We start from the raw sequence: 22,977 nt of genomic DNA, 5'->3' as shown, positions 1-22,977 counted from the left end.
AAGGCCATTGGGCTTCCCCAGGACAGTCAGACACTTAAACCCTGCAGAACTTGAGACAGGGATAGAGGCAGCCAACCTGAAGTGGAAGCTCTTAGGTGCCCCCGCCCACCTCGCATTTGACTCCAGGGGAAGCTGAGGCTCAGAGAGCCTGAGTGACTTGCCCAAGGCCACACAGCATGTGGAATGCTGAGCCAAGATGACAGCCAGGATTTTCTATGAAAATGGGCTGAGGGTGGGGTCCTCAGTCTCTGCTGCAGATTTTGGGCCAGGGCCCAGAAGGTATGTGGGCAGGCAGGGCCAGGAAGGGATTTTGTGGCAGCTTGATGGGGAGTATGTGAAGGGAGAGGAAAGGGGGCCTGGGGATGGCATGTCTAGTCTCTTGCTCTGAGGCCTCGGAGCCCGGGAGAGTATATGGACAGACCCTCATGGAGCTGATCCCCCTTCTCCCGACCTCCCCTCCTGCCTGCCGACTGCCGTCTCTCGGCACCCTCAGTGTACAGAGGTCCATTTGTCTGTTTTCCATTCCAACTGCAAAGTGGCAGTGGGGACCAAGACAAAGATCAGTCTGGCCTCTGTCACCTGCTCTCCTGCCCCTCCCCTGCTGGGGTGAGGTGGAGACAGAGAAGCCTGCCAGGCTGGCTCCTGGGGAGGAAGGGGGAGCAGGACAGCCCCTCTGAAAGAGCTTCCCTCGACTCACCCTACCCTCTCTGCCAGCCTGTTCTGAGAGCCTTACAATTTAGTCGCACAAGAACCATGGGACTATTACTCTCCCCATTTCACAGGTGATGAAACCGAGGCTCAGAGAGGTTAAGAACCTTGGCCAGGTCACTCAGCTGGGATTTCAGTCCTAAGCAGTCTGGCTCCCTGGCCCACATCCCACCCAGTTACTACTCACTATGCTCTCCTTGGTGGCTCAGATGGTAAAGAATCTGCCTGCAATGTGGGAGATTTGGGTTCGATCCCTGGGTTGGGAAGATCCCTTGGAGAAGGAAGTGGCAACCCACTCCAGTATTCTTGCCTGGAGCATCCCATGGACAGAGGAGCCCGCCAGCCTTAGTCCATGTGATCGCATAGAGTCGGACATGACTGAACAGCTAACACTTTTTTCACTTTCATGCTCTCCTGCCTCTCAATAATAGTAAGTAATAATAATGGTTATGACTCCCTATCAGCCATTTTTATATGCCAGGCTTTATGTATTTTTTCATTTTTGTCATTACATATATCCTAAGATGTAGATATTATTATTCCCATTTTACAGTTGAGGAAACTGAGGGTCAGAGGAGTTGAATAGCTTGCCCAGGGCCACACATCTAGTAAGTGGGGAGCCTGGGAATGACTGAAGCCTTGTCTGACCTGAGAGTCATGCTGGTACCTATGCATCATGTTGCCCCAGCACATGGTGACAAATGAATGAATGAAGGGATGGAGTGAGGACTTGCAGTCCCTCCAGAGATACCCTTGTTCCCTCTCCCTTTGGAGCATCTTGGCTGAGGCGTCAGGGAAGCTGCCATCTGGTGAGGGTGAGGAGGTACTGGCCAGAGGAGGTGGAATGGGGGTGGGAAGAGTGTTCTTGGCAGAAGGAACAGCATGTGTGGAGGCCCAGCAGTGAGAGGGAGTTGGGGACAGCTGGGCCTTTTAGTTGGAATGAAGGGTAGCCTCTCGCGGTGTGTAGTAAGGGCTGAGAGTAGAGGGGCAGGGTACTGATGGTGGGAGAGGAGGGCTACTGAAGGGTGTAAGCAGCGTGGTTGGATCTGTATTGAGCTGCCTGCCTCTCTGGCTGCTGTGTGGAGAAAGGCCAGAGTAGGAGCCTCGGGATGGTGGTCTGGGCTGGGGTTAAGATCCAGAGCTAGATTCTACCCTCAAGACTCTGCTTTTGGAGCTTTCCCCCCATTTTTTAAAAGAAAATTACTGGGGACTTCTCTGGCCAGTCCAGTGGTTGAGAATCTGCCTTCCAAGGCAGGGGGTGTGGCTTCAATCCCTGGTTGGGGAATTAAGATACAACCACACCATACACAGCACAGCCAAAACAACTTTTTAAAACAAGACATAGGCAAAAGTGTAAAGACTACCATCCAAGTCCCCACTGATGCTCAAGACCCAGAACAGTTGCAACCGCCTGATGTCCCTGAGGGCCTCCCCTGTCCCAGCCCCAAGAGAGGGTCACCGCTGTCCTGAACTTGTATTTATCACTCCATGCATTTCTGTATGCTTTTTATAAAATACACGATCTAGCTTTGAATCTTTGCACTTTTGTATAAATGATATCCAACTGTTCTTCTGTAACTTGCTTGTTTTCTCAATATAATGATTAAACAAAAACATTTATGGTTGGAGATGGAGGAGGATGGGCTCCTTCAAAGATGTTTAAGGAGTGTTAGTAATAATCATGACAGCTGACACATAGCCCGTCATTTGCCAACTTGAAGGGCATTATATCTGTTAACATTTCTCACTGCAGGCTATGAGCTGTTATTTTTGTACCCTTTTTGCTGATGAGGAAACTGAGGCAGGGAGGCTTTCCATAACAAGGTCACTGGGCTGATGGAGCCTAGGTGTGAGCTGGGGCAGACTCACACAGGACTTAGGGGATAAGCCCATGTGGGAGGCAGGTGGCCTGACCCACACCACAGCCACCAAGCCTGCTCTCTGCCCTACTGCCCCTGGAGCTGGGCCCTGTGCTGTATGCGCGGAGGGGAACTGTGCAGAGGGTGGAGCCTTGACTGTGAAAACCAGCGCCTTCCCTCTGCCCTCATAGGGAAGGAGCAGACCCCACATGGGGACAAGGTGGCAAGGTCTCCCCCCACCCTCCCAGCCCCAGAGCTCCCCCACTTAGGCAGGTCCCTCTGTCCGACCCCCTCTGCGAAGCTGCCCCACCCCAGGGTCTGACACCACCTGCCAGATCGTCCCAGCCTTCTCACGGCCCCTGAAACCTCTTCTGCCGGCCCTTGAGGCAGGCAGGACAGCTGGCACTGTACCCATTTGGCAGATCGACAAACTGAGACCCAGACTGTCAGGGCAAGACCAAAGAAGAAGAGGTTCTGGAGTCAGAAGGGGCTAAACTGGGGTCCTGGCTCTGCGACTGGGCAGTGTGTGACCTCAGGCAGATGACTTCACCTCTCTGAGCCTCTGCTCTCTCATCTGAAAAGCAGAGCTCCTTAATTCCCCAGATAGTTGAGAGGGCTTGCGGAATGTTTGCACAGTACTTCCGGAGTGCAGGACTTGGCAGGCTGTGCGCGGCAGTGAGGACAGCTGCCTCTGTTAGCATCTTGTTACCGAGTGCTAATGAGCCCAGCACGTTAGCTGAGTTGGACCGGAACCCGGGGCTCTGGCTCCAGGCCCCACATACTTCCACCAAACCCCACCCCGGACTCCAAGCACGACAAGTGTGGGTTTCAAGCCCCCATCAGGACCCGCGTGGGGTGATGGCGTCGTCTCCCCACCATCTTGGGCTGGGGGCCCACTTGGCGTCAGGCCCAGAGCCCACGCATCACAGCCTGTGCCTGCAACAGATGGGTAAGTGGGGGGAGTCATGTTCTTCTGATGCAGACATCGGGGTGGGGAGGGGGCACCCGGGATCTGGTGAGCCCACCTCCTCCCTGGCCTTCCTGCTGGTGGCAGAGCTGGCGGCTCTGACAAAAGGACAGCTTGTGTGCCCACCTCCCTCCGCCTGTGCCGTGCCTCCTCGCAACGGCGTCTGTGTAAATAGCACTTGACGTCCTTGTTCCTTCCTGGCGGGTCTTTCTCCCTCTGAGGGAGGAGGACACTTTGCAGGAGAGAGAAGGCTTCGGCTCCAGAGGAGTCAGCTTTGCTCAGCCCCTCAAAAGGACTTCTGCCTCGGTTTCCCCATCTGTGAAATGGGGGCACTAAGAGTGCCAACCAAAATGAGTGGCTATGAGGATTCATGAATAAATACCTGGAAAGTGCCAAGGGGGGGGCCTGGCGCACTCTCCTTCAGAAATGCCCAGGTAGGCCCAGTGGATAGAGGGTCAGTGAGGCTAGAAGGGGGCCCATTCTAGGAGACCTGGCCCCGGCCCTTCCAGTGCTGATGTAGATGGCACTTCGTGAGGTAATTGCCTCAGCCTAAGGTTTCCTGGAAGTCCCACTGCCTCAGATGCAGTGGGTGGCTGGCCCTGTCGCTCCATGAGCTGTCTGTGGTCAAGGAAAGATTCTGGAGGTAGCAAGCTCGCCGTCACTTGATGTATTCAGGCCTCACAGTTTGCATTGCTTTCTCTTTGGCCACACCGCACAGTGTACAGGCTCTTCATTCCCTGACCAGGGATCAAGCCCAGGCCCCCTGAAGTGGAAGCATGGGGTCTTAGACCACTGGACTGCCAGGGAAGTCCCATGCCTTCTGCTTTTACGGTCCACAAGGACTTGTTACTTCCACTGTTTCATTCCCACATCTGTCTTGCGGATGGGCAGAGTGGGGCCGGTTGTCCCTATTTTACAGAAGGGGAAACTGAAGCTTTGTGTTTAGTCAGCACCAGAGTCAGGATTCGTGGGCACCTGGGGAATTCCAAGGAGCCCTCCAGATAGTGGACAGTGAAGATTCGTGTAATAAGGTAGGGCCATGTGTACTGAGCAGTTCATCCATCCATGCCCCTGGGCTCCCCACCTGGTGGACCAAGCAGATGTCTGCATAGGTGGATGGCTGTGCCCTCGCACGTGGGACACCGTGGGGGATACAGGTGGCCACACCGGCTCAAGCTGGAGCTCCCGCTATGCACCATCTTTTGATCCTGACCACAGGCCTGCAAGTCCAACGTTCCAAGCCCCCACTTTATAGAGGAGGAGAAATGACCCCAGAGAGATGAACCCACCTGCCCCCGCTCTCAGGGTGCAGCGGCGGAACCCAGAGCCTGGTCCCGTCACTGTCTGCAGTGGCAGCTCCCTTCTCTCTGCTGCTGAGTGTGGCAGTGACCCGTTGCCTGCACTGCCCTCTCCACCCCCAGCACTTTGAAGCAGGGGACACATTTATCCTCTCATCACAGCGAGAAAAAAAAAAAAGAGCTCAGAGAGGTTAAGGGACTTGCCCAGTGTCACACAGCAAATGACTGACGAGGTCAGGGCTGGGCCAGTGAAGCTGAGAGGGGTCCCGTGTGCTTGCCCCTAAGCTGTGGGCCATCCCTGTAGGCACAGGGTGCTCAGGAATGCGTGGTTGTGCTCTTGGTTTTCTGTTTGGCCCACAGTAGGTGCTCAGTGAATATTTGCTCGGTGAAGGAATCGTGAGAATTCAATGAGCTCAGATCTGGGGCTCAGCCTGTGTTCGGGGCCCAGGGCAGGTGAAATGGGAACCAGCAGAGCCCCGGGACAGTGAGGAAGCATCAGGCTGTCAGTAGGGAGCATGGAGAAGGGGAGAGCAGGCAGAACTGGTCTAATTTGGCTCCTAGAAGCTCAATGAATTATTCATTTCCTACTCATCTTCCCATGACGTGTCTACCAGAGACTGTCCCCTCCCAGAATCAGGACTTGTGGCCTCAGCTGCCTTCCTCTACCCTAGAAGGGGTTTCCTCCAGCAGGGGAGGGGAAAGGAAAGACCCCCTGCCTTCTGTCCCAATTCTCCTTCCCGTGGGGGTCTTAAGACAGACCAAAGGAGGACTCTAAGACACTTTATCCTCATCCTGGGTGGGAGGGGGTGTCTGAGACCACCTTCGAACACCCTGCTCTAGACAGCAGAGTAGACAGGCGCTGTTCACAGGCATTTACCACCTAATCATCCCCACAACCCTTTAAATAGTTACAGTTGTGCTATTGCCAGAGAGGAAGCAAGGGTTCAGAGAGATGGGTGCATTTGCCTCAAGCCTCACAGCAGATTGGTTCTCAAGCTGGATTTGAGTCCTGGGCTGCCTGCCTCTGGAGTCTGCTATCTTAACCACCCATCACAGCAGCACTGGAGCCCTATCCCAGTGCCCCTGGTTTGTGCCCCTGGGTCTGCCCGGCACCCACACAGAGTCTTGCACCATCTGGGAAAAGTTTGGCATGTAAATAAGTGATGATCAGGACAGCCCACCTCTTCACGGACCCATCAGGGTGAAGCCTTCCCGTGATGAAGGGCTCAGCAGTGGCTTTCAACCCCAACTGCACATCGGGCCCTCTGGGGGACTTTTGCAGCTCTCCACTGCTGGCCCCCAGAGGCTGAGATGTCCTGAGGACAGGAGCCAGCCTGCTGTTGGACCCCCAGTGCACATTCACTGCCTGAAGCAGGCATTGCCATCCCATTATACATATGGGGAAGCTGAGGCTCAACGGGGGTCACTCAAGCAGGGGCAGTGGGCATCTCTGGGACTTTGTCTCCTTCCATCCTCCTCCTGACTGACTTCGAAGGTCCCTTTCTCTGTCCATGAGCAGCAAGAGCTCCCAGCCCGGGTGAACCTCTCGGCCGCCCCAGCCCCTGCGCCTGTGATGCCCACCACCCTGCACTCCAAGATGGACGAGCTGGAGGGGCAGTTGCTGGCCAAGGTGCTGGCGCTGGAGAAGGAACGTGTGGCCCTCGGTCACAGCAGCCAGCAGCAGCGACAGGAGGTGGAGAAGGAGCTGGATGCCCTGCAGGACCGTGTAGCCGAACTGGAGCATGGTGGGTCCTAGGCCCCACAGAAGGCATGGTGGGTGAGGGCATCCTTGGTCCTTGGATGGTCCTCAAGGTGGCAGATTCACTCAGAAAAAGTTTCCCAGAGGTTAAAGCTAAATAGGGTGGTGGGGAAGAGGCTGTGAAACAAAAAGAATGATTGGGGTGTTTCGTTACCATTACCAGTTAGCATTTTCTGGCACATTTTCACCCACTATATTCTGGGAGTGGGCTAACTAATTGATATGTCAGCTGGTTTACTCTTCACAGACCATACAGGGGTGGTTCTGTGTATTATTCCCTAATAATAAATAATGCTATAAATAAATAAATAAAATTTATAAATATATATATTCATATTTGTTTTATTATAATTATTAAAATTATTATATTTATAAATAAGAGTATAAAATATTTATAAATAAATAAATAAGGGAAATAAGGCTCAGAGAGCTCAAGTGACTTGCCCAAGGTCACACAGCCAGTAAGTGGTGAATCTAGACCTTAAATCAGGTCTGACTCTAAAGTCCATGCTCTTAACCACCCTCAAGAGTACCTTTGCCATCAGAATTTTGTCATTTGTTTAACACCTGGGCCTGGCACCACAAGGGTCAAAAAATCATGACATGTTGGACATTGTATAGGTGTGAGCATGAGGACACCTGGCTCCTCAGTCCACAGCTGTCACCGGCTTGCTCCGTGACCTTGAAAGTTCACTTCCTCTCCCCAGGCCTCATTTTCCTCATCTGAAAAATAGGAGTTTAGAACTCATGAACTCTCAGGGAGCTTTCATCTTTTAAACTTGGTGAGAACCGCCCTTGAGGCTTATAGACAAGGTGAGGTTACCAGGGGGCTAGTCGCCCTCATCCTGGAGTATGACCTGCCCACCACCCCCATCCGTGTCCGCTGACCCCCACCGTATTCACCTTGCTCACCCCGCTCAGGGTCCTCAGCCTACAGTCCCCCAGATGCCTTCAAGATCAGCATTCCCGTCCGCAACAACTACATGTACGCCCGCGTGCGGAAGGCACTGCCCGAGCTCTACGCCTTCACCGTCTGCATGTGGCTGCGCTCCAGGTCTGGCGGCATTGGCCAGGGCACCCCCTTCTCCTATTCGGTTCCCGGGCAGGCCAACGAGGTTGTGCTGCTGGAGGCGGGCCACGACCCCATGGAGCTGCTGATCAATGACAAGGTGAGCGCGGGCGGGGCTGAGCCGGAGGGATCGGGATGAGGCAGGGGGGACCCTTCCGGGAGCATTTGCACTGCGCTAGTCCCAGACGGGCAGGCCGTTTCCATCCTCCTGCTCAGCAGAATCAGCACGCGTGAAATGCCTCCAAGATGGACGAACCCATGCCAGGCTGGGTTCTGGGAATTCAAGATAAGCCAGACCTGGGGCTGATAGGATAAGAGCTCCTATCCAAGAGAGGCTGTCAGTGGTGTGCCGTTTACAGAGGAGCATGTGAGGATCACAGAGATTAAGAGACTTCCCCAGCAACCTGACTGTGGGCGCAGGACTGGAAGTGCTTCCTACAGCAGGGTACCTATAGGGCCCCCAGGGCCCTGCTCATTCTCCTAAATGAAGAGAGAAGCAAATGAGGTCCTAGGACCTCTCTGGGGAGGGAGGTGGAAGGAAGGGCAGAAGTGCTCGTGGACTCCTTGTCCCCCTCCCCCCTGCAGTCAGCCCCATGCCCCTCCCCTCACGTGGCGAGTAGGCTTGTGCCATGGTCAAGCTCTGGCCTGAATGCTGGATTTGAATCCTCGTTCTGCCACTAACCCACTGTGTGACCTTCGACTAGTCACTTACCCTCCCTGTGCCTCAGTTTGCTCATCTGTAAAGCAAGAATAATAATAACCTCAACTGTACATAGTTATGGTAAGAATTAAATGGCTTAAATACATGTAAAGGGCTTTGAGCAGAACCTGGCATTTAACAAACTTTGATAAATGTGCCCCATTTTTATTATTCCAAGTCCCGTGCTAGTATTTTACCCATATTATCATCCTTGACCCAACAGCCCCAGGAAGTAGACACCCTATTATCACCATTTTTCAGATGGAAAAGCTGAGATTCAGTGAAGGCAAATAATGCATCCTGACCACAAAGCTGGTGAAAGGGTGATGATGTGATTTGGGGGTCTTGGGTTCCACTGTTCTGCTCTTGGGTCACTGATCTTCCCCATGCCCAGGACTCCCACCCCATCACCACTCTCCCAGGAGTGGACAGGGCAGGACAAGCTGGGGAGACAGGGGGAGTGATGTAGCAGGGGCATGGTGGTTAAGGGGGAAGCAAGGTGAGCATCTTATCATGCCATTCCCCGCAGATATCTTCCCCAGCCTGACATATTGCTTTGGGTCTTGATGGCATGCTTGTCTTTTGAGATGCCCTGGGAAATGCAGAGAACATATACTGCACCCACTTGTGACCAGCCCACAGCCACATAGAGCTGCTGGGAGTGGCTGACACCCAGCAGAACCCTGCTCAGCAGGGGGTGCCTTTCATGGGTGTCCTGGAGGAGGAGGAAAGAGATAAGCTCACAGGACAGTGAATTTCCCTTGTGGCCCAGTACACACTTACCCTCTAAGTCCATCAGAGGGTAGCTGGGTGACATCTAGATCGTGCTACCCAGTTCCCCATCATAACCCCCCTGGCTGCCATCCTTGGCTCTGCCCATGGTAGCAGTCGGTTCTAGTATAATAGAAGGAATTCAGCACCCTGGACAGGGCACAAGGCAACCCAATTTCCTGAAATTCTGGTGCCTTTTGAGTACCAGCCTCACAAGCTACTCACAGTTCTCCTTTTATTCCAGTCTCTAATCCTTTGCCCCTGCTGTGCAAACCGACCACCCGCCCCCCACCTTGGTTGGGGGGCCTTACAGTGGAATTTCCAGAGTTCATTATACTTCCAGATGTGTTTGGATTTCACATCTTCTGTTCCCACACTCCTCTCTGCCTCTGGGCCTTCACGGCCTCTGCGTCTCCCACATGGCCCCTACGTTACTCTGTCTTGTGATATTGTCCCTGAAGTCCTCCCCTCCTGTGCAGACTCAGCTCATTTTAGGACTGGATCCATATCCCCCGGTGTCCAGAACAAGGCCTGGCATCAAGTAGGCCTCAGAGAATATTGTAATAAATTGTGATCTCAGAGAACTAGGAGATGAAAGAGCCCTTTGAGAGCCCCAAATCCACAAGCAGCAAGTACCTTTCATCTCACAGGCCAACTCCAATCAATCAGCAGTGCCTTCCAAGAGCACTGTGATGAGAAAGATTCCGAGGTTGAGTCTAGGCTCATGATTGATTAGCCATGTCTGCCTTGGGTGGAGTAGGAGGCAGAGGTGGCTGCATATTTGCCATCCTTTGCCCAAGCCCCTGACTTTATGGATGAGACTGAGGCCCAGGGGGGAAAGAGCAACCTCCCCAGGGTCCCACAGGGTGTTGATTGGCAGCGCTTGGCCTCTGAGTCCAAGGCTTGTTCCATCATTCCAGCACTTCTTGATCCCAGCTGTGTGCCGGGCACTATGTGAGCTATTCAGGGAAGGGAGGCTTGTGAGATACAACTCCCACCCTGCATGACCTTACAGGCCTGTCAGAGTGAATAAACTACCTAGAAACAACCGAAAACCAATACTGAGTAATCCCTTGTGATCTGAGTGAAGTGCCTGATGATATTGCTACATTGTGGAAAGACACTGGGCTGGGAGGATAGGGAGGGTCAGATCTTGGGTCAGCCCCTGGAAGGAGGGACACTGGTCTCCCCATCCCTCATCCCACTGCTCCAGCCTTGGGGCTTGTGGCACCTCTGACCCAGGGCTGGGGGACCTGTTTCCAGGTGGCCCAGCTACCCCTGAGCCTGAAGGACAATGGCTGGCACCACATCTGCATCGCCTGGACCACCAGGGATGGCCTGTGGTCTGCCTACCAGGATGGGGACCTGCGGGGCTCTGGTGAGAACCTGGCTGCCTGGCACCCCATCAAGCCTCATGGGATCCTTATCCTGGGCCAGGAGCAGGTAAGGATCAGGGTGGGATGCAGCTAGATATCCCACCCACCAAGGGCGCCTCAGGAGGAGGGGTAGGCGGAGTGTCCCTGAGAGCACAGAAGTGAGCGCTCAGTCTGACCCAGCCATTCTGCAGATAGGCAGACTGAGTGAACCTTGGGGCGGGGCTAGAACCTGGAGGGGGCGGGGCTTCAGCAGGGACAGAGTTTTGACTTTCTGAGCACCTACTTATCTTTTCTGCTCCCTCACTCCATGTCTTTCTTGTTTCTTTCTGCTCTTTTGGTCCAGGATACCCTAGGCGGCCGGTTTGATGCCACCCAGGCCTTCGTGGGTGACATTGCCCAGTTTAACCTCTGGGACCACGCCCTGACACCAGCCCAAGTCCTGGGCATTGCCAACTGTACGGGGCCACTGCTGGGCAACATTCTCCCATGGGAGGACAAGCTAGTGGAGGCCTTTGGGGGTGCAACGAAGGCCGCCTTTGATGTCTGCAAGGGCAGGGCCAAGGCATGAGGGGCCACCTCGTGGGGGAGCCCCTCCCTTGCCTGCCAATTCGGGGAACTTCCGGGGCAGGAGAGCATTCCCTCCTTAGCCTACTCACACACGCAGTGGTCTCCTTTTTCACCCCACTCCTCCTGTTTTGCCATGCCTCCCATTTCCCCCACCTGTACCCACACCTCCAGAACGCCCTGCCCTTGATGTCTGTCCTCTGATCCCACTTGAATGGGGACAAGCAGCTTGAGTCAAGAGGTCAAGCCTGGGGTGAGTCCAGGGCCTGGCAGGGAGTGCATCGCAGTGCCCATGGCTCTTCCGCCACCACTGGCGTTAGAGTGGAGCCGTCTCATCCTGTGTCCCCTCACCCATCAACCACAGTTGATTCCACTGATCTCATAGCACCATCCATGGGGCTGTGTATGGGCAAAGGGCTCACTGTCTCAGTGGCAGAGGTGGTTATCTGTCCCCTTTCTTCCATGAGGCAGGTGTGCCCCCTTCCTCTTCAAGGCCATCACAGGCTGTGGAGCTGTCCCCCAGCTGAGAGGAAATGACAGAACCACACAGGAGACTCAGACTCACCCGCTTCCATCTTTCTACCAGCTGCCAGTCACGGGCAGGGGAAATCTTGATGTAGCTTCTCCCCCCCAATCCCCGCCCCCACCTGCACCCTTTCTTCCTCCTCTTTCCTTGTTTCTTTGTGTGCTGAATGGTTGCTTTGAATGTTGGTTCCATGCCTGGCCCAGCCCCACCTCAATTTCCAGGACATTCCCTTCCCAGCTCCAGCCTGAAGGGTTGGGGACCAAGATCGCAGGAGGCCCACCCATGGCTGCGTCCACTGGTATGGTCATCTTGCCCCTTCTGTGACCAGAACAAGGCCTGGACCACTTCAGCCTGGGCTGGGGACAGCGTGGGACAGAGGGGACAGCGTGGGACAGAGGGGACAGCGTGGGACAGAGGGGACAGCGTGGGACAGAGGCATGTGCCCCAGGAGACCCAGGCTCTGGCAGAGCCACAGTACCGACCCGCTCTGCATGTCCCTGCAGCCTTTGGGGAAGAAAGAAGCGGAGAGGGCAGGGAGAAGCATGGAGCGGTGTGCAGGGCTCTGGATGAGAAGGCGCCCCTGGTTCCTGGTCTTCTCTGCTGCCAGCCTACTGTGTAGTCTGCTGTCAGTCCCTGTCCTCTCCTGGCTGGCTGTCCTCATTTGCGAGCTTTGGTCATTTCTGAGAGCTCTCCAGATCAAAAGTGGGATGGTCTATGATTCCAGGTGGATAGGGTGGGACAAGCCTGAGAACTTACCTAGGGGTCAAGGAGCATAGCAGGGGCAGGCCCTGGGGCTGGGCAGCAGATGGGATCTGGCTAGGCACAGGTCAGGGTCAGCAGCTGGCTCCAGAGAGTCAAGGGCAAGGGGCAAGGGTCAAAGCAGACCAACCTCATACACAGATTGTTAAGGTCAGCTCTTCTGGATCACCCCCAGCCTGGCACCCTTGCCCATCTGAGTGTTTCAAAGGGCTGGTGGCTTACCTGGGCCCTACCCTTGAGTCCCCACTGGCTCCCCCAAGACAATGGAAGAATATCAAAATCTGAGAAAAGCCGCCCAGTCTGACCTCTTATTGCTCATATGAGGAGGAGCTCAGAGAGGGCAAGTGACTTGCACAGGGTCACACAGCTCAATGGAGCCGAGCCAGGACTAGAACCCAGTGCTCTTTCCCCCACACCATACTTCTTGCCCGTGAGAGTCTTTTGAGTCCAGCCTAAACCTAAGAGGATTGACATTTGAGGGGTCAGAATGCTTTCCAACATTCCAACAATGCTTTCCAACCCTGGGCCACTTTCCTGTATGAAACATACAGACATCTTGGCATTCCCACCCCTGATCCCTGGAAGGTAGGGTGGGAGAGGTGTGATCTCCAGGCACTCTGGCAGGAATGGAGAGCTGAGAACACTGGGGTCCCTCCCCACTCACCTACCGGGTGTCTGGACAGCTGTTGGTTACTTAAGTCAGATGGGCACTGGTGGCTTTTTGTTCCTTTGGTTCCCTGTCTCTGCTCCCCACATCCACTTAGCCTGAGGCATGATGCCTGAGCTACAGACTGTGGGGCGCAGGGCCATGGAGGCTTTTCCTAGACTTGTTGCTTCCAGCCCCCGGATCCTCGTTTCCATTTCAAGAGTGCAAATAGACCATTCAGCACTTCCAGCCCAACTCCCCCTAGAAGGAGGGATGGCGCGCTTTAGCCAGAACCTGCCGAGATCTAGTTGCCCTGGTAACAGCCAATGACATCGGCCCCAGTGCTGGGTCAAGCATCTCATAATGACATACGCTGTTGCTGGGGTGATGGTGAAATTTGGTACTTAGATTTCAGGAACACTGGGCTTTATTGGGTTTCTGTTATTGTCTTTGAGGGAGCAGCTTTTGTGGAGGCCTTGGAGGGAAAGAAAGAATCTTAGGAAGGAGGTGATAGAACTTGTTTGGTCACTCGAGCCCACCCAGAAACATCATCCCAAGTCCTTTATGCTTTGTCATGGTGATCGTGAAACTTCTGACCTGTGTTGAATCACCCTGGTCAGCCCTCCAGAGGGAACAGGAACAAAACCAGAGATGTTGTCGTGTAGGCTCTGAGTCTGGGCCATTGGTGAGTGGCCTGGGTCCCTATTCCCATTCCAGAATGATGAATGTCCCAAGTCCCCACTCCTCCGTCTACTGATTATCCTTCTTTGCTGAATGCCTGTTGTTTGGACTCCAGCTTTGATCTTCAGCTACTCCCGGGCATGCCAAAAAGATGGGGAGGAGCAGAGGTGCTCAGCTATGTCCTCGAGCTACTCCCAGCTGAAAATGAGGCTGGAACCATGTCTGTTACACCCTTGTAAACTTGCCATGCTGGGCACCTCACAGGGATCAACTCATTCACCCTCACAACAGTTCTAAGTAGGACTGTTCTCAGCCCCATTGTACAAGTAGAGAAATGGAGACCCAGAGAAGTTAAGTAACCTGCCCATTGTCAATCAGCCCACAAGTGATGGAACCCAGAGTTCAAAGTTGGTGACATCCAAGGCCCACCCTTCAGCCTGAGGGGACAGGTGCTGCCATTGCCTGTGGAGTGGGATTTGGCCATCCACTGCTCCTGAGCCTGTTCACCCTGACCCAGAGGAACACAAAGGTGAGGGGTGGACTGGCCCCTGGGCCAGGGTCCCCTTGGGTGAGGCCAAGGGAGGGTTCTCAGCCCCTTCAGGGAGCTTGTCCCTGTGCGGGGTGCTCACAGCCTAGCCCTTCTCTCATTGGCTGGAGTTTCCAGGAGAGCTGAAAAGGGAGAGGAAGCTGGGTGTCTCCCAAGAGTCCCAGGCTGCAAAGGGGAGAGAGCTGCCCCTTCCCAAACCCCTGCTTTGGGCCCAGCCCTGCACCAGGTGCTTCAGAGCTCTTATCTGCCAGATTTTCCCACCTTGTGGCACATGGCACCCCTTAACCAACATCCCAAGAGGCCGATCACCTTGCCACATCTGTGCAAGACCTGGGACCACAGGTGTGGACAGGAAGGGCTCTGAAGCCCTCTTTTTACAGATGAAGATGCCAGGGCCCAGGGAGGATGAGCAGTCTTTGTGGCCGCCCAGCTGGGACACTGGGAGACCTGAGCCCAGCTTTCTGATTCTGTATTCAGTGCTCACTCCATGATGCAGTGGTCCTAGCCCCCCTGAAATGGATCCCCTCTTTACTATGTTTCCCAGCATCCTTGCTCTGAGCAAACTGGGGAAGGGACACTGCTCCCCCCTCCCCAAAAGATGGAATCATTCTCTTCACCATCTTTGTCCCAACTGCCTGCCACTCCAAACCCCACCCCGTGGCCCCTGACCCTGCTGGGTTGGGGAGGGGCTCATGTGGGCCCAGGCTGAGCAATGAATGAGCATGTCAAGCTGTCAGACACTGTGAAATTAGTGCATCCTACTGGCAACCTGCCTCCCCCACCCCGCCTGATTTTGTACATAAAGTGACATGAGATGCAACATGTGTGTGTATGTGTGTGTGCGCGCGCGCGTGTGTGTATGCTATGTTATGGTTTTTGTTACTTTTTGTTTTTGTAAATTTGAATGTCCAAAATAAACGTGATGTTTACTCTGAGGCTCTTCTTGCAAAGGTGGGGCTACCCTGGGGGTGCTGGGCAGGAATGAAGTGGCTACTACTTGGAGCAGGGCAGTAGGCAAAGACAGAGGGGGTGCCACCTCACTATGCCAAAGCCTCACCCAGCCCCACCTGTGCCCCCCTAACCTGACAGGCTCTGCCAGGTCCCAGGGGAGACACACCCCTGTTTCCAGGATTTCTGCAGGAAGAATGTAAAGAACACGGGTCCCACATGGAAAGTGTCCCAGTTCTGATAACTGGGCTTTGGCCTCATTCCTAACACCTCATCCCCACCTCGTGCCCCAGTTATGGGATCCCAGGTTCCTGACTTGTTCCCTGAGACCCAATCTGCCTGAATTACTTTCCTGGGTCCCCAGAGCATCCCTTGGGGCTCCTGGGGAGATGGGGTGGTGGAGTGGGAGGAGCCCTGTTGTATTTCAACCTGTCCCCTCCTCACGGTCTACCTGGACTCCTGTGACTCGCATCAGAGACTAGACTGACTCTCAGCGTCAAGGTCTGCTACCCCCAGCCACCCCTCCAGGGCTCAGCCCACCCCAAGAGGTCCTGACCTGGGCCCCAGCCCTCTCTGTGCAGACCAGTGCAGGGGCGCAGCCTCCACCCTCCTGCCCCATCACTATTGTCACTGCTCCTAGTTAGACCTTGTCCTCAGATGGCCCCTGGGAAATGCCAGGGGGCCAGTCTGGAGTTACAGGAAGTCACACCAGCAGAACAGCCTTCTCAGGCTTTTCCAAAGTTTCCCAAACTTCCAATAAGAGGAGTTCACCCCCATGAAGCAACGGGTATAGCTGGAAGCAGCACTTCAAACAGGAAAACCATGTTTGAAGTCCACTGAGTAACCTGAAAAACTCCTGTGCTTTCTGCATTCTACTCCAGAACGAATCCAGATTTGTTTTAAAACATTGCTTTTCATTACTTAGTGCTGAGCAAAATGAAGCTGCAGGCAGATTTGCTTTGTTTATCCTCTCTTCCACCAATTTACTTACCACACCCTCTTTCCCTCTGTCCCACTCAGCTGGCACCATCCAACCACGGTTAAATCCCGCTGTCTACCTGCTTCCTGCCAGCACCTGCACATCTGAATGCTGATGTGGAAAAGCACAGGGTTCTGATGTGTGCTGACTCTCATTTTACATTCATGGTCAGAGGTCTCCAAGGGGCGTTTCTTCCTTTCCAGCTAGTAAATTCTCTCTGGAGGAAGATAGCATCATCCAAACTCATGTATTTTTGCCACACGAGGTTTGGCAGTCCATAAGAAATGATCAGACATACCTAGGGACAAAACTGAATGACTGGAAATCAAGAGTGAAAAAAAAATTTTTAAGGGCTAATAGCCCTACACATGTGATAAAATTGCATGGAAGTAAATAAATAGGCTATATTCAAGACAGACACGTATGCACACATCCACACACATCCACATGAGTACAAGGAAAGCTGAAGAAATTGAAATAATATTGTATCAATGTATCTTGGTAATAAAACTGTATTATAGCTTTGCAAGATGTTACCACTAATGGTAACTAGAAAGGGAACATAAGCTCTCTCTATTATTTCTTACAATTTAATGTGAATCTATAATTGTCTCAAAATTAAAAGTCTAATTTTTAAAAATCTCTATAGGAGATTCATATAGTGGAGTTATGAGACCCAGGCTTTGAAAATAATCATGGTTAATATATCTAAGAATTCAGATAACAAATAGAATTTCAAAAGAGAATTGTAAACTAAAAAATAATCAAATGAAAACTCCAGAACTGAAAGATACATTAACTGATCTTATGAGCTTAATACACAGGTCTAACAGCAGATCAAACACAGCTGAAGAAGGAATTGTGCACTCCATCAGAGATCTCAAAAGAAATAGTCCTTAATGAAGACTGAGGGGGAAGAACAGAAAGTACAGGGGGGGAAAGCATAAGATTCATAGGGAACATAATGAAAATCTCTAATATGAGGAGCTCCAGAAAGGGAGGGAGCAAATAGGGCAGAAATCAAATTTGAATAGACAATGTTTCCAAGGTACGCAGTTTCCATCCCTAGTGCAGGAACATTCCACACGCCATGGGGCAGCTAAGCCTTTGCGCCAGTTACTCAAGGCCACGCACCCTAGAGCCCGTCCTCTGCAACAAGAGAAGCCGCTGCAACGACAAACCTGCGCAGCAACTAGAGACGGCCTCCCACTCACCGTAACTAGAGAAAGCCGGCACAGCCAAAATAAATAAATAGAATCTCAGGGAACTTAGAGGGTGAGAAACACAAAGAAAACCGGAACTGGGACTTTGATAGTGAAACAGCTGTAAATCAAAGACAAATTCTTAAAAGGTCCCAGAGAAAAAACATACATGATGTTCCAAGGAGCAGTGACCAGAGCAACAGCTAACTTCTCAAGAGAAAGGATGAACAAAGGAAGGCAATAAAATGCTGAAAGGAAGTAATTGCCACCCTAGAATTTCACATTCATTGAAGACCCTTCAAAAATGAAGATGACATTGGGAATTCCCCGGCAGTCCAGTGGTTAGGACTCTGCGCTGTCACTGCTGGGGCTTGGGTTCAATCACTGGCCAAGGAACTAAGATCCCACAAGAAAGATGATAAAAAGATGTTTTCAGACACATGCACAAAAAAACAGAATATTTATCACCAAGGCTTTTTGTTGTCAACAGAGTTTCTCTTAAAGGACAGAACGCTTTAGGGAGAAGGGGAAAATGGAAAGGAAAAGGAAATACGGAAATTCCAATGAAGAACAAACGAGAGGGGGAACATGTGGATAAATCTAAGCTAATATTGATTGGGAAAAAATTATGTCCTGTGAGCTTTAAAATACATGGTAGCAACAGAATTAAAAAGTGGGTAAGTGCAACTAAAATATCCTAATATCCTTGCACAGTCCTGAAAATAGTATTAATTTTATGTTTGACTTTAACAAGCATAGTATCAATATTGAATTCTCCTAGGGTAATCAGTAAAAAGATTGTAAAAAAAATATGCAACTAACAAGTTAACTATAGGAAAAAAAAAACAGAATAATAAAAATCCAAAGAAGACCAGAAAAGGAAAGAAAGAAAAAGGAACACAGAAAGGGAGGGATAAGTAGAAAATGGTCAAGTTATTGATTTAAACCTAAATTTAACGTCAGTGGTTAATTATATTAAATGTGAAAAGATAAATATTCCAATGAAAATATTAATATTGTCAAATTGGACTTTAAAGTAAGTCTATGAAAGGTTGAAATTAAAAGGATAGAAAAATATGTACCACGCAAACACTAATTCAAAGAAATGTAGTGTAGGGACTTTCCTGGAGGTCCAGTGTTTAAGACTCCGGGCTTCAATGCAGACTGTCTGGGTTACAGCCCTTGTCAGGGAACTTCAGTCCCACATGCCACAGAGCTCAGCCAAAAACAAATAAATGAACAAAGAACGCTGACATGGCTATACTTACTTCAAAGTAGACTTAATGCCAAGAAGCACAGCTAGAGATAGAAGGTCCATTTCATGATGATAAAGAGTCAGTCTCTTAGGAAGAGACTGCATGTGTGTGTCAACACAGCTTTATAGTTATTTATATAAAGTAAAAACTGATAGAAATAAAAGGAAAAGTTGACAAATCCATAATTGTAGTGAGATATTTTAACATACATATCTAAATGATTTATAAGGCCAGCAGAAGAAAAAAATTTCAGTGTAAGTATGAAGTCCAAGCTGGAATCAAGATTGCTGGGAAAAATATAAATAACCTCAGATATGCAGATGACACCACCCTTATGGCAGAAAGTGAAGAGGAACTAAAAAGCCTCTTGATGAAAGTGAAAGAGGAGAGTGAAAAAGTTGGCTTAAAGCTCAACATTCAAAAAACTAAGATCATGGCATCTGGTCCCATAACTTCATGGCAAATAGATGGGGAAACAATGAAAACAGTGACAGACTTTATTTTCTTGGGCTCCAAAATCACTGCAGATGGTGACCGCAGTCATGAAATTAAAAGATGCTTGCTCCTTGGAAGAAAAGCTATTACCAACCTAGACAGCATATTAAAAAGCAGAGACATTACTTTGCCAACAAAGGTCTGTCTAGTTAAAGCTATGGTTTTTTCCAATAGTCATGTAAGGATGTGAGAGTTGGACTATAAAGAAAGCTGAGTGCTTAAAAATTGACGTTTTTGAACTGTGGTATTGGAGAAGATTCCCGAGAGTCCCTTGGACAGCAAGGAGATCCAACCAGTCAATCCTAAAGAAAATCAGTCCTGATGCTGAAGCTGATGCTGAGGCTGAAACTCCAATACTTTTGCCCCCTGATTCGAAGAACTGACTCATTTGAAAAGACCCTGATGCTGGGAAAGGAGGAGAAGGAGACGACAGGATGAGATGGTTGGATGGCATCATTGACTCGATGGACAGGAGTTTGAACAAGCTCTGAGAGTTGTTGATGGACAGGGAGGCCTGGCATGCTACAGTCCATGGGGTCGCAAAGAGTCAGACACAACTGAGAGACTGAACTGATAAAACATATGAACAAAATGGTAAACAGACTTGACCTAACAGCGCAACTACAGAATAGACTTTCTTTTCAATTACGTGTGAAAATTTTACCCATACTGACTATAGGAAGTAAAATAATGCCCCTCCCCCAAAGATGTCCACATCCTGATCCCCTAGGACCTGTGACTATGTTCTCATGTGGAAGAGAGAAATAAGTCTGTGGATAGAATTAATGTTGCTAATCAGATGACCTTGAGATAGAGATTAATGAGGATTATCTGGTTGAGTGCAAGGTAATCATAGGGGTCCTCAGAAATGAAAGAGGCTGAGGAGTCTCTGTCAGCAGGCAGGAAGTCTCTAGAAACTGGAAAAGGGAAAGAAATAGCCTTCTGCAGAGACTCAGGAAGGAAAACAACCCTGGGGACTCCTGGATTTTAGCCTATTGAGACCCATTTCAGACTCCTGACTCCAGAACTGTAAAAATAACAATATATGTCATCTTAAATCATGATTTTTCCATTAACTATGACTTGCAGCCAATGCAATTGCTAACTGATTCCAGGGTGTCCACGATCAACCATCCTAAACAACAGGGGCAGTGCATGAAAGGGTACAGCTAGAACATAGGCTGGATCTTGGGGATCGATGTGAGCTGAGTCTGAAGAAGTAGGGTAGGATCCTATCTACCTCATCTATTTATGAAACATTTACTAAGCACCTACTCTCTGCTAGGTCCTGTGTGAAACACAGCAATGCGGAGATGAACAAGACAAAGCCCTTGCTCTCGGGAAACTCACGGGGAAGGACGGAGAATTAAAGTCAAGTAGAAAACAGTGGAGAAGAGCAGTGATAGGCACGTGCCCTGGACGAGATGGGAGTACAGAGGACTCTTCTGGTTGCAAGTGACAGGATCCCAATGTGTGCAAGAGAAGACCAAAAGTGTATGGGCTAATAGAGTCAAAAGGAGGAATGGGTAGAGGCAGAATGTGGGCAGAGAGGATGCAGGGAGGTGAGGAACGGCATGGAGTGTGTGGAGAGCCATGAGAGCTAGGGTGGTTGAGCATAAGGTGATGGAGGTGCCCACACCATGGTGAGGGCCAGCCTCAAATGCCAGGCCATGCATCTGGATGTCATTTGGTAGGCAATGGGCAACTGTGGAGGGAGGGAAACAGTTGTTAAAGAGAGGAAGGAAGGGACTTCCCTGGTGGTCCAGTGGCTAAGACTCTGAGCTCCCAGTGCAGAGGACCTGGGTTTGAGCCCTCGTCGGGGAACTAGAGTCTACATGCTGCAACTAAGACCTGGTGAAGCCAAAATTAATAAATATAAATTTTTTTAAAAAAAGAGAGAAATGCAGTGGTGAAATTTGGGCATTAGAAGTATCATGCTGACTGTGTTATGGAGGGTGGATCAGAGAAGGGCAAGACTGCCGTCAGGTATTCCTATTAAGAGGTTGTTGCAAAAATACAGGTGGGATGGTGGTGCTGTGTCTATGAGGAGTGCCACCTAGAAGGGGCTGTAAGCAAGACATAGGAGTTGGAATCAGAAGGCTCGTGATTGATTTCAGGTGGGTGACGGTCGTGGGAAGGGAGAAGGACAAGATTCCCTGATTTATTTTTTATTCTATTTTTTTTAATATTTATTTATTTTTGGCCATGTCAGGTCTCAGTTGCAGCTCAGGCGCTCCAGAGCATGTGAGTTCAGTAATTGTGGCCGGCAGGCTTGGTTGCCTCACAAGGCATGTAGGATCTTAGTTCCCCCATCAGAGATTGAACCTGTGTCCCCTGCACTGGTAGGCGTACAATTCTTGACAACTGGACCACCAGGGAAGTCCCAGATGCCCTGATTTCTGATGAAGGCAACTGGGGATGGGGTGATGCCATTGACCAAGGTGGGGATGCAGGAGAGGAGTTTGGAGGAAGGTGATGGATTCAGTTTACACTGAGTATAGAGGGGTTTGTGGGACATTCTGGTGGAGACAGCCAAGGGGGAGGTGGATATTTAGGCCTATAACTCCAAGCCTAATCTGGAGAGAGAAACACAGGAGCCATCAGAATCTACAGGGACATTGACAATGGAATCATTATCAGTTGGGTGGCTCTGCAGCCTTCTCTGAAGATGAGTTTAGTTGAGAGTTTTACTCCTGCAGAGGGGATGGGTCCCGTAAGATAAAGACTACAAGGGTCTATTGTATTCTGCTCTTCAGGAGGTCACTGGTAACCATGGAAGAAAGAATTTTGGTGGCAGAGTGGGAGTGGAAGCCAGATTGCAGTGGGCTGAAGAATGAATGGGAGGTGAGAAAGAGAAGACAGAAAATGTGGACCCCTTTGGGGAGAAGTTTGGATGAGAGGCGGAAGCAAGAGCTTCATCCCCCTCAAAGCCACCTTCCATCTCCTGGAGGAACTTGGCAAAGAGGATTGGGAGAATCTGGAGGCTGAGTCAGATGTTCTGTGGACCCCAGAACACACCAGGGAGGCAAGCTGGGAGTCACCAAAGGCCTAGGGAACCTCAAACTTGCAAGTCTCAAAACTAAACCTGCTGCACCTATCTTCATCTACCTATTCCAAATCCAGTCTGCCATCTTCTCCATCCAAGGAATCGTCCAAAACCCAAATCTGCCCATGTTTATGCCTTACCTACAACCCTCCAGCAGCTACTTCCCCCACTCTCACCTCACCTCCCTGAACCGGCATTCAAAACCCTACTTCCCAGAGTTCCCTGGCAGTGCAGTAGTTAGGACTCAGCACTTTTGCTACTGTGGTCTGAGTTCAATCCCCGGTCGAGGAACAAAGATCTCACAAGCTGTGCAGAGCAGCCAAAAACAAACAAACAAAAAACTCTACTTCCCTCTGCATCTTCACATCCACAGTCTTCACTACCCCCCATCCTCTACCCAGGCCTCCTGGAGCCACCAGAAGTTCCCGGTGAACTCTGCTCTCCCACCTTCATTAGCCTACTAGTCACCTTAGACTCAGTCAACACAAACACCACCTCCTTTGAGTTAGTTACTCCCTTCCTGGAGAGAACCAGGACCTTGACCACACCTCCATCAGAGCTCGGGTAGAATGAATTACTCTGTGTCTATTTGTTGACATGGCTTTCCCCACACTGGACCATGCTTTCTCTGGGACCAAAGTCCGCATCTTATTCCTCTCTGAATCATCAGAGAGGGCGAATCATCAACCTGGCTAGGGCTGAGTTCCCAGCAAGTGCCAATAAATGTGAAGTGGAGTTCCACCCAGAGTACCCATCATGGGAGGGTAAATGTTTAAAATATGAAGTACTTCACTGACCCTTTGATCCACCAATCAAAACCT

At 50.9% G+C, this 22,977-nt stretch overlaps 1 protein-coding gene across 1 annotated transcript in view; it reads left to right on the top strand.

The window, feature by feature from the left end:
- Positions 1-15,165, top strand: part of NPTXR (neuronal pentraxin receptor) — a 42,092-nt gene extending 26,927 nt beyond the window's left edge. The window contains exons 4-7 of the mRNA XM_020896421.2: positions 6,352-6,577; positions 7,513-7,760; positions 10,395-10,574; positions 10,851-15,165. Of these exons, the coding sequence (XP_020752080.2) occupies positions 6,352-6,577; positions 7,513-7,760; positions 10,395-10,574; positions 10,851-11,075 (879 nt within the window). The 3' untranslated portion in view covers positions 11,076-15,165. The remainder of the gene's footprint in view (positions 1-6,351; positions 6,578-7,512; positions 7,761-10,394; positions 10,575-10,850) is intronic.
- The last annotated feature ends 7,812 nt before the right edge of the window (positions 15,166-22,977 follow it).

This window comes from Odocoileus virginianus, chromosome 23 (genome assembly GCF_023699985.2).
Source record: "Odocoileus virginianus isolate 20LAN1187 ecotype Illinois chromosome 23, Ovbor_1.2, whole genome shotgun sequence".
Lineage (NCBI taxonomy): Eukaryota > Metazoa > Chordata > Mammalia > Artiodactyla > Cervidae > Odocoileus > Odocoileus virginianus.
This window is presented reverse-complemented; position numbering and strand designations above follow the sequence as displayed.